At 55.2% G+C, this 9986-nt stretch overlaps 1 protein-coding gene across 1 annotated transcript in view; it reads left to right on the top strand.

Annotated features, from left to right (window-relative positions):
• The window catches only part of CDCP2 (CUB domain containing protein 2), an 11481-nt gene extending 6834 nt beyond the window's left edge, over positions 1-4647 (top strand). The window contains exons 6-8 of the mRNA XM_035900230.1: positions 335-688; positions 3395-3573; positions 3777-4647. Coding sequence (XP_035756123.1) covers positions 335-688; positions 3395-3573; positions 3777-4091 — 848 coding nt within the window. The 3' untranslated portion in view covers positions 4092-4647. The remainder of the gene's footprint in view (positions 1-334; positions 689-3394; positions 3574-3776) is intronic.
• The last annotated feature ends 5339 nt before the right edge of the window (positions 4648-9986 follow it).

Here is a 9986-nt window from a genome sequence, read left to right as displayed (position 1 = left end):
CCGCCACACAATGCAAATGGCATCGTTGTGGCTATCCCAGGCCCTGAGCTGTCTTTCTCTGCAGCAAGACCCGCCCTTCTCCCTTGCTCGTGCCATTCCCTGGGGATATGGATTTTCCCCATCTGCTCTTGTAGGACTTTGGCCACCTTGGGCATTGCGATCCCCCAAAACTGATGGGTGTCCATCAGCCAAACGCAAGGCTGGGGAGTAGTGAGGTGGGGGGCAGAGCATGCTTTAGCAATAAAACAAGTGATTGCTCAGCTGCCAGCTTGTCCACACCCAGGGGGCTTCAGGTTTGCTTTCATTTTTTCCTTTGCCCTTTTTCCCTGAGCAGGTGAGTGCCAGGAGGTATTCACTACCATCAAAGGGAATTTCTCCAGCCCTCGGTACCCCAACTTCTACCCCAACAACCTCAACTGCCAGTGGAGCATCCAGCTGCCCCCGGGCTACCGGGTCAAGGTCTTCTTCTTGGACATGGAGCTGGAGGGCCGGAGCAGCCTGACAGGCAGCTGCGACTACGACCACCCGGCTGCCTTCGATGGCGGTGCAGAGAACGGGTCCCTGCTGGGGCGGTGGTGCGGGCGGGAGTCACCAGAACCTGTCACGTCCCACCGCAACCAGCTGCTGCTGGTCCTCCACACCGACCGCAACACGGCCAAGAAGGGCTTCTCCATCGCCTATGTGGGGGGTAAGGTCTCACTTGGGTGCTCCACAGTGCTTCATTTCCATCAGGACATGCCCAAGACCATGTAATTCCCGGAAGGACCGTGTGGTGAAGATACCCATCTGCAGGAGCAGAGCACGTGGCTCTTTAGGGATAGGGTGGAGAATATGCGGTGGGTGAGCTCCTGCTCTCAGAGGGTGCGAGGTTCACATGCTCCACATCGTGTTTAGAGTTCAGGAGATGCTTTCCAGCTTCTCCTCCCCACATCTCTGCTGCTGCCATGCTCCTGCTCCTCTCTCAGGGTGTGAAGGAGAGAAAACCCAGGAGGTTTTTAGGGGACTGAAGGCCCAGGGGAGGTGACCAACTCAAGCATCACAATCCTGTTCCCTGCTCCCCAGGATGCTCTGGCCCCACCAACATGGGGCTGAGCAGGCAGGCATAAACCGTGTCCTCTCCTCCACTGGCAGCAACATCGGAGGGGCAGGACCCCCAGGTTACAATGCTCCCAAATCCGCCTGGCCAGCCCTGCCTGGCACCTCCCTGCCACCGGTGTGGCCCGTCTCCTAGCCGGTGCATCCGCAGCTGGCGGGAGGAGAGGTGTGTAACCTTCCTTGTGTATTTGCCAACCTTTGCACCTCAAATGCCAGCAAATTTATGGCGTTTGTTGTATTTCAAGATAATTACATCTGGGCTGACCTGTGTGTCAGGGATGATTCAGGCAGGGGCAGCCTTGCCGGCAGGCTGGAGCCAGAGCAGGACCGCTGGCCCTGGGTTTACAAGCTTTTATCGCTCAGCAGCAAAATCATTCTTTATTTCTAGTGTAAAAGAAGGGATGTGGGGGTATGTGGATCTAGGAATCAGAGACAGGGTAGAGTTTTGTCCTGAGACTCTGCAGCCTCTGGAGGGACATCTCATAGGGCTTTAGTGTGCACAGCAGGTCTGTCCCCGTCCTTGACCTCCTTATTTCTTACTGGTTTACAGCAGCGTGCAGGGAGAGAAATCTTGGCCTCAGTGTGTCATGGAGAAACCCAATTCCTGTCGGAGGAGCTTGCAGTCAGATAGATGGGATGCTAGCTGAAGAGCGGGGGGAAGCCCCATCACAGAGGGGGATGTGACTTCTCCCAGCTGCCCAGGGTGCCTGCATTCCCTGGTACACGCTGCTGGACGTATGTTGGGGGAGGACAAAAGTTTGGACACGAAACCGAGCCTCCCTCTGTAAAGCTAAGGCTGCCTGCTATGTTTGCCCGGCGATTTGGGCGTCTGCTTGCAATTAGCAGCCTGCGTGGCACATCCAACTACCAGCACTCCGCCAGGAGTCCGGCTGCTCTCCCTGGGAGGCACTGGCCTCTCCCTGCCGCCGGCCTCCTCGGGAGCCCTCGGTGGCAAAGGGGCACCTCAGCCTCTACATCCACACCCACAGTGCTTCAGCCATGCAGATGTATTCCTTTTGAGCCCACGAAAGGGCATGACTTGGACTGGGCATGTATGATTTATGGCCATTTGAACGAAAGCCTTCACGGCAGGAGAGAGGATCCATTTTCTCTTCCTCCTCCTCCTCCTCTTGATCTAATGCACTTTAGTTATTTGGTAAATCTTCTAATGGTTTTATAATGCACTAAGTGAAGCAAAGTGACACTATTTTTTTGTATTGATTTTATTGCATCTTACCAGTTTCATAAGGCCAAGATTCAGAGGGAGCTGGAATAATTCAATAATTCATACTGCCCAAGTGGTTGGTTCAAGCTGAGCAAGGATTAATTTTAAAGAGGGGGGCATTTTTCTCCCTGCTCCTTTCCCTGCATGGATGCTTCCTGCATCCAGAGGGGTCAAATACGGTGCCAGAGTGAGAGTGATGGAAAGGGGTTCCTCATTGCCCCGTTCCTCTTCTTGGCATCAACAGCAGCTCCCTCCATGCACTGTCTGCCAGCTCTCCATCAAAAATAATGTTCTGGGGGTGGTGGAGGGCTAACGATGCTTGGGACAGGACCTGGGCTGGGCCACCCCCAGGAGGATGCCCCAGGGCCAGGGGCCCAGCCCACCCTTTCCCACGGACGATGTGGCAGCCACACAGCAGCATCACTCCAGGGCAGGCAGGCGTGGGGTCCCCCGGAGATGCGTCTCCTCCATTTCGTCACTCTAAGAGCCTCTCCTGCAGTGTGTAAGGGAGTTCTGTGCCCATGGCAAGCCATCAGCAAAGCTCTCATGGGCTAATCCTGGGCAACAGCTCAAATGTTTTGCTGGCTTTGCAATGATGGAAAGTGGCTGCTCTCACAGGGTTAATGCTTCCTTGCCTATGTCAGTGACAGTGTGAGGATGTCCCTTGTAATTGCACTCATCCGATAGGGTTGGTGGTGGTGTCTCTCCACAGGGCAGAAAGCAGGGCAGTGCCTGGGAGCCAACCGCATCTGACCTTGGCATGGGGCAAGGCTAAAATATTGATATATAAAATAATGCTTTCTCCATTTTGGGTGTAGCTCCTTTTTGCCTGAAAACTCCTCTCATCAGGTGAGTCCTGTGGCAGCAAGGCCAGGTACTGTGAGATGCATGGCAAAGTCATGAGGCCGATGTCCCTGCTACTCCTGGTGCTGTCGGTTGCTTGCTTTGTGTGTGATGGGGACAGCAAGCTTTGAAAACAGCTGTGGCTCTGCACTGGGCTACTGCAGTCATGGCAGCCTCCAGAAATGCCCTCCTGATGGACCTTCACATGTACCTTGTTTTCTGCCCTGACAGTTGTGCCCATGAACGTCAGCTGCACCCGGACAGACTTCCACATCCAGATCCCCATGCAGTCTCTGGCCCAGCTGGAGAGGAAAAGGATTTATTTGGGGACGCCCTCCTGTGCAGCCCAGGTGGTTGGCAGGAACTTTAAAATACACACCAGGTTTGACACCTGTGGCACCGAATCCCAGGTAAGCAGTCAGCAAACCTTGCTTTAAAGCAAGCTGAGTAGATGGTTTGCCCTGTGCTGGTTGTACCAGCTGCAGAGAGGAGTTCCCAGTCCCTCTCCCATCTTCTCAGCAGAGGCTGGTCTGATTTGTGGCCAGCTGCCCTCCAAACCCCTGTGAAAACCAGCTGTACAAAGCCCTGACGAGCCGTGACCCTTGTCTTGCAGAAACGCAACAACACATCCATCATCGTCAGCACTCTCTACATCGATTTTTCAGTGGGCGACCAGGAGGACATCCACCAATACGAGGTGCAGTGTGAGCCAAAGAGGAAGGAAGCCTCAGTGACCCTCATCGCTGGCCCTGACCCATCCAGGCTCAGCCAGGCAGAAAACCTGGTAGATGCCCAACAGCGGGATGGGGGAGTGATGGACGCCCGTGAAATCAAGAGCCAGGACACCAGTGACATTGTCTTCATCAGCATCTGCATCCTGGCTGGGCTCCTCATGGTCATCGCAGTGGTGGGACTCGTGCTTCTGTAGAATGCTGCTCCCCAAACCTGCAATGCCAGTCCTGCTTGGGGTGGAAATGCCCCCAAAACCCACCCTCATCCCAGGTCGAGCACTAACATAGCTGCTCAAATGGAGACACAGTTCCCAGGCCCTGAAACAGAGCCTGAACCCAACCTCCACCTCCTCCCAATGCCTGAAAAATCTGGGCAATAGGCAGCCGTTTCCCTTCCCAATTTGTTTTCTTCTGTCTCAATCTGTCCATTTGGCTCAGGAATGCAATTCTTGCGCCTCGTAACTCTTCCCGCACCTGCTTCAATTTGTTTTCCCTCTGGTGCTGCTGCTTTCGGGAAAGTAACGTTGTTTGCCGATGGCTGCAAATCATCCTGTCAATTATTTCTAGCTGAATTCTTGAAGGTACAAACCATCCCCAAATATAGTCATATTCCCAACAAATATTTCCCATGCTCCCGCCTGTGCTCAGGGGGGTACTGCAGAGCTGTGTTATAGGTATCTCCACTTGGCAAGTATAGATGTAGCTCATGTAGATGCTTCCAGGCGGTGTTTCTGGATGTCCGTGGGCGATGTGATGAGACACATTTGCCAGGTGCCCTGGGGCTCCTCGTTTGATCTTCACATGCCGTCTAACTCACCTGAGCGCTTCAGCCTCCAGCAGCTGCAGGGAAGGAGAACGATCACTCTTCTCTGTGTTCTCCTCCTCTCCAGCATGCCCAGGTGTCCACGACTGTGAGGTTCGTACTGATGTCACTCCCAGAGTCTGAAACCATGGCCAGAGGTTTTGGTAACCCTTTAAAGATGGCCTCAGCAGGAGGGGCTGGCTCCCCTGGGACTGGCAGGGTTTTTGCTGCCAACCTCAGTGACACCAGACCTCCACCCTTGGTCCTTGAAGAAGGTGAGCTCAGCAGCCGAGAGCATGAAAATAGGAGTCCTGTGGTCATCTGTATCTCCAGAAAGCTTGGATTCCTCCCCAGGAGCCCTGATACTACCGACTGCTGGATGGCCAAATAACCCCCGCCTGCCTCTTGTGCCGTACCAACGCAAAGGAAATTCCCTTTCGGCATCGCACAGGGGGTGGCTATCACAGAGCAGCCTGTGTTTGTCCTGGCATGGGTCAGAGCCAGTGCGTGGTCAGGCCAATCTGAAATCTCTCTGCAGAAGCAGGGTGGATGCAGCCCTGGGAGCCTGGCGTAGGGGCCACCCACCCCAGCCTGTGTAAAACACACTTTGGTGCAGGGAGAGATCTTAAAATGTCTAAATGTGGTCATTCAAGGGCAAAAAAATTGAAATTCAGGACAGTGGGTAATCCGGGAGCCCTTTTTTTGGTAGCGCTACCTCCCAAGGGGAATCCGCCCAAAGGAGGGTACCGGCTGTTCCTGTGGCAGCATCGCACTGCACAGCAAACTCCTCCACTTCTGCATCCACCTGCGGGATTTTAACAGGGGCCAACAGGACAGTCCCGTAGCTGAAAGGCTTTCCTGACCGATGTCCTGCTTCCCACACCCGCTGGGACCACTCCGTACCTGCTGGTGAGCATCAGGGAAAGCAGCAGTAAAGGAAAGGATGGTGATCAAGTGGCTTTTCCTCCTGGTTTGCACCAGCCCATGGATGCCTAAGAGGGTGTCCGGGGAGGGACATGCCTCCCAACGAGGAGCCTTCATTACCAGAGCCCTGGTTGGTTCAGTGTTTGTTGGTGCAACACGTCGGCAATGTGAGACTTCTGAGTGAAATATTTGCCAGCATTGTTAAGCTCCGTCAAGGCAATGCTTTGAGAGTGTGTTGTGTACATAGACGAGAAACAAGGCCAGACTCCCCTCCTGCCTGCAAAGCCTTGATACCAGTTAATTGCTAGGTATATAAAACTGTCAGCTTGAGATGATAGTTACAAGATTTGACAACTGAAGGAACTTAAAGATATAATTAACCTTCCTGGCAGCCCAGATTTTGCTGAAACAGGTGAAGGCTGCAGCCCTCTCGTGCCTGGCAGGGAGCCTGCAGCACCATCCAGCCTCCCGCCCACAGGACAGGCACCTCTGAGCCCTGCCAGAGCCTCCAGCACCCTGCGATTTGCCAGGAAAAAGGCTTTTCTGGGTAGCTGTTGGTGGTGCACCCAAATAAGGAGTCTGGTCCGGTCCCAGAGTCCGGCAGCAATATGGGCCGCTGCAGCACTCGCCCCAGGGGGGGTTTCCATCTCCAGCTCTGGACCAAAGCCACCTGAGCATTCCAAGGTGCAGCACTTGCCTGCATGTATCCGTCGGGATGCAGGACTGGTGCTGCAGGAGCAGCTCTGCTCCCCTGAGCCAAGGGGTTCCCCAGCACTCCCGGCCCTGCCGGCGTTATCCAGGGGCTCATGGCCAGGGCAATTAACAGGGCTTGAAGCCACCATAAGAGCACGGGGCAGAGCGAGGCTGTGTAGCCACTCAAGCCAGTCATCCCCCTTGGAGCCAGGAAAGCCTCCCGTGCTCATCGAGCACCGGCCCCAACCTGCTCCCAGATGGTTTATCCCACTTGCTTCCGCACCCCTGCTCCCCAAATTGCCCGGTAGCTTCCCCAGCTCCTTCCCCCCCACCATGTCTGGGTGTCCCCTTCCCCAGCACCCTTTTCTAAGGGGCTGGTGGCAGCCCAGGAGCATGATACTGCTGGCAGAGACCTGGTCCCAAAGCAGAGCAGCCCCAGCATCCCACACAGGTGCACACAAAGTCCTGGCAGCACCGATGGCACATCCCCATCCTTGTCCCTGTCACAACCAGGACAAAAGCCCCTTGTAGCTGTCACCCTCCCAGCTTCAGGTGATCTTTCCCCATCAATGGGGCTCAGCACAGGGCGCTTTGTGCTCACCCAGCTCCCGAGTGTGACAGGGAGTGGCTGTGTTCTCTGCTCCAGGGCTGGGGCTCACCGGGCTCTCCCAGAGCCATCCCTTGCCTTCCCACGGCCCAGCCAGCCCCTGCCTCCAGCCAGCTGTGACAGGGACACCCGGCACGGAGGGGGCTCAGGGAGGCTCTGTCTCATTTGTCACCACAAGAAGCAATGCAATGCAAAACGAGTGGGAGCTGCAGAGAGAGCTAATGGAAAAGAGCCAGGAGGAGAAAGGAGAGGTGTAACTGGGGGATGGAGCTATTCAGGCCTTGCAAATTAATTTTAATAAGAAGTCTGTGTTCATAGGATCTCCTCCATGCAACCAAAGTTCCCCAGAAGTGGACTAAATGACACCTCTGTGGCCCAGAGGGTTTCCCTGCCACCACCCACACTGCTGCTGAGCATGGCCATGGCATGGACCGGAGCAGGGGGGGCACCCGCAGCAGTTCTCCTTCAGCGTCCGTCTGTCCTTGTCCCTGCGAGTCAAGACCCCAGCAGCATGGGAGGTCACACTGGGACAGCTGAGAGGGGAGAAGATCCCCGGTGAGCGGGTGCAAAGTCCCCTGGCTGGGCACTGCCCCGGCTGGGGAGGGAGCCCAGCCAGGGAGGGGCCAGGGCAATGCCACAGCCTGGAGAGAGGGACTGCCTGGGTCATTTTGTGAAACAACCCCTTTTTCTCATGTAAAAGCCACTCAGATGAGTTGCAAACAGATATCAGGAATCCATCACCAGGTTTCCTTCACCTCCACCATGCCCATGGTCCTCATGCATCAAGCCTCAGTTTCCCTCGCTGGTGTTTGCCCAGCACTTCCCGAGCAGGCGGGGAGAGCGGCGAACGTGGGCAGCGCTCCCATTACTCATCTGATTATTTATTTAGACCTTGATGATTTGATTGCACCAAGCTGAATGCAGCCACTCCATCTCTTGGCTTTGCTTATGGACATGGAGTCGCATCCCTCCAGAGCAGACAAAGGCTTTGCTGTTCTGCGGGAGGGAGAGCCTCCGTTATCTCTCTGAGAGCGCCTGCATGCAAATCTGATGAAGAACGATCGTTGAAAATCGTAGGTCATAGAAAACAGGACTGGAAGAGCCCCCAGGAGATTGGTTGTTTTATTCCTCTCCTTCCCTGGGGGAATCGCTTCTAACAGAGAGAAGCTGGGCTAAAATGTCCTAAAAATCCCAGCCATGTTCTCCGTGTTTTCTCTGTTTAGCAGGAAGGTTTTCCTAATGTGTCACACGGGTAGGATGTGCTATGGGGGATGTGCTGATGGGCTTTGTGCTTTTGTGCTGCTGCCTTGGGCAAGTGCAATGGTGGTGGAAGTGCCTCAAAATGGGCACCGCTGCCTGCTCAGGACCCTGCTCCCCTGCCCAGAGGCATGGGGCCAGCCCTGGAGTGCTGGGCAGGACAAGGCATCTAACTGGGGCTCCACATGAGCACATGGTGTCATGATCCACAACACAAGGGTCTGGCAGCCTTGGAAAATCCCACTTGCACCTGGAGCAAGCCCATTCAGGTGCAGGTGGTCATACCCACGAGCAGCCTGGAGGAGCCCCACGGTGGGAGGGCTCTGCAGAGGATGCAAACTGGACACAGCTGTGGCCAGGCTTGCACAGAGTCTCTGATGCTCCCAAAGCTGTGGGCAGGTTAGGCACTGTGGGGCTGGGCAGGAGGGTGGTGTAGGCAGGGTGCCAGCTTGTCTGGACTGGTATTGTTGCTTTCCAGCCCCCTGGAGCCACCTGGCGCAAGGGAGGCGAGAGGCTGAGCAGCACTGCAGATGGGTGAGCACTGGGGATTGCTCGGGGCTGGGTGACCCCTCGGTGGCTATGCTGGAGCCCCCCAGGGACGCTGGGTCTGTCTGTGCAGTGAGGGGTAGAGCTTGGGACTCTCCGGATGCTTGTGTGCAGCTGCCTGGCTGCACATACAACATGTTGGGCTGCTGGTGTGGGGAGGGGGACGGGGCCTCGGCCTCTCTGGCTGCAGCGCTGTAATTAAGGGGTGGGTGCTTGACTTCTCACACGAGCTCAGCACACCAGGTTGGCCCTGCTCCTGCAGGCAGATGGATGCTGCAGGTCAGGGGCTGCTGGAGCAGGAGCTGGCTGAGGGGCTTTTCCTTTCCAAAGCAATGATTCAGCCGTGACAGGTAGCTTGGGTCCCCCTCCTTCCAGGAATGCTTTATAGACCCCAGGTTTCCATGCTTGGAAAAAACAAAGGATGTCTCAATGCTTTCTTAAGCGGAAGTGTTGCATGCTCCGTTTGCTTGAGATTTATGTGTCCCAAGGGTCACAGTGAGGTTCTGCTGACTCATGTCTTTCTCTTAAAATGAAAATAAAATGGCCAGTGTGTTACCTTGGTGGCTGCAGAAAGAAAAAGCTTCCTGAGGACCAGCTGGGTGCTCACCCCTTACCAGGAAACTACCCTTTGGTGGTTTATTGTGTGTAATACTCAACAAAGTTTTTTGCGGTCATGCCAGTGGTGCCTGAGGTGGGAAGGGGAGCTGGGGCTGGGGCTGGCCCCACTGCCATGGGGTGTATGCTCTTCCTGCGGGCGCTGGCAGTCCCCAGGTTTGTGCTGGCCAGGACGTTCCACTCACTCCAGAAGCCATTCCCCTCCGTGCTCTTGCAGGGAACCATCAGGACGTAGGTGATGTCTGGCCTCACTCACATCATAGAAGTGGTAGCTGGTCTGGTCCCCTAAATGCAAGTCGTGCTGAGAAAGAGGAGGGGAAGTGTATTTAAATGACTCTTGCAGGTCTCTTCCAGTGATTTCTTCCCTCTCCTCCTATTCCTCTGCTCAGAGAGTTATTTGTGTATTCTCAGTTCTTATACTCAAGACCCACAGTCTGGGACAGGGGTGCAGAGAACTGGCATGATTGTAACACCCAGGGAGCCAGTGCTGGAGCTGAACCCCACATCTCTGAGCAGTGCTGGTGGTGTTCAGCATTGCACTCCCTCTGTGGGCACGAACCCTGCTGCTTCAGTGAATAGTTTGGGTTTTTTTTTCCTTCTTCCCAAACCTACCCTGTGGCTGGGAGCATGCCCTATGTCCTCCATCCT

The sequence above is a fragment of the Egretta garzetta genome, unplaced genomic scaffold, assembly GCF_000687185.1.
Source record: "Egretta garzetta isolate BGI_Z169 unplaced genomic scaffold, ASM68718v1 scaffold768, whole genome shotgun sequence".
In the NCBI taxonomy this organism is placed as follows: Eukaryota; Metazoa; Chordata; class Aves; order Pelecaniformes; family Ardeidae; genus Egretta; species Egretta garzetta.
This window is presented reverse-complemented; position numbering and strand designations above follow the sequence as displayed.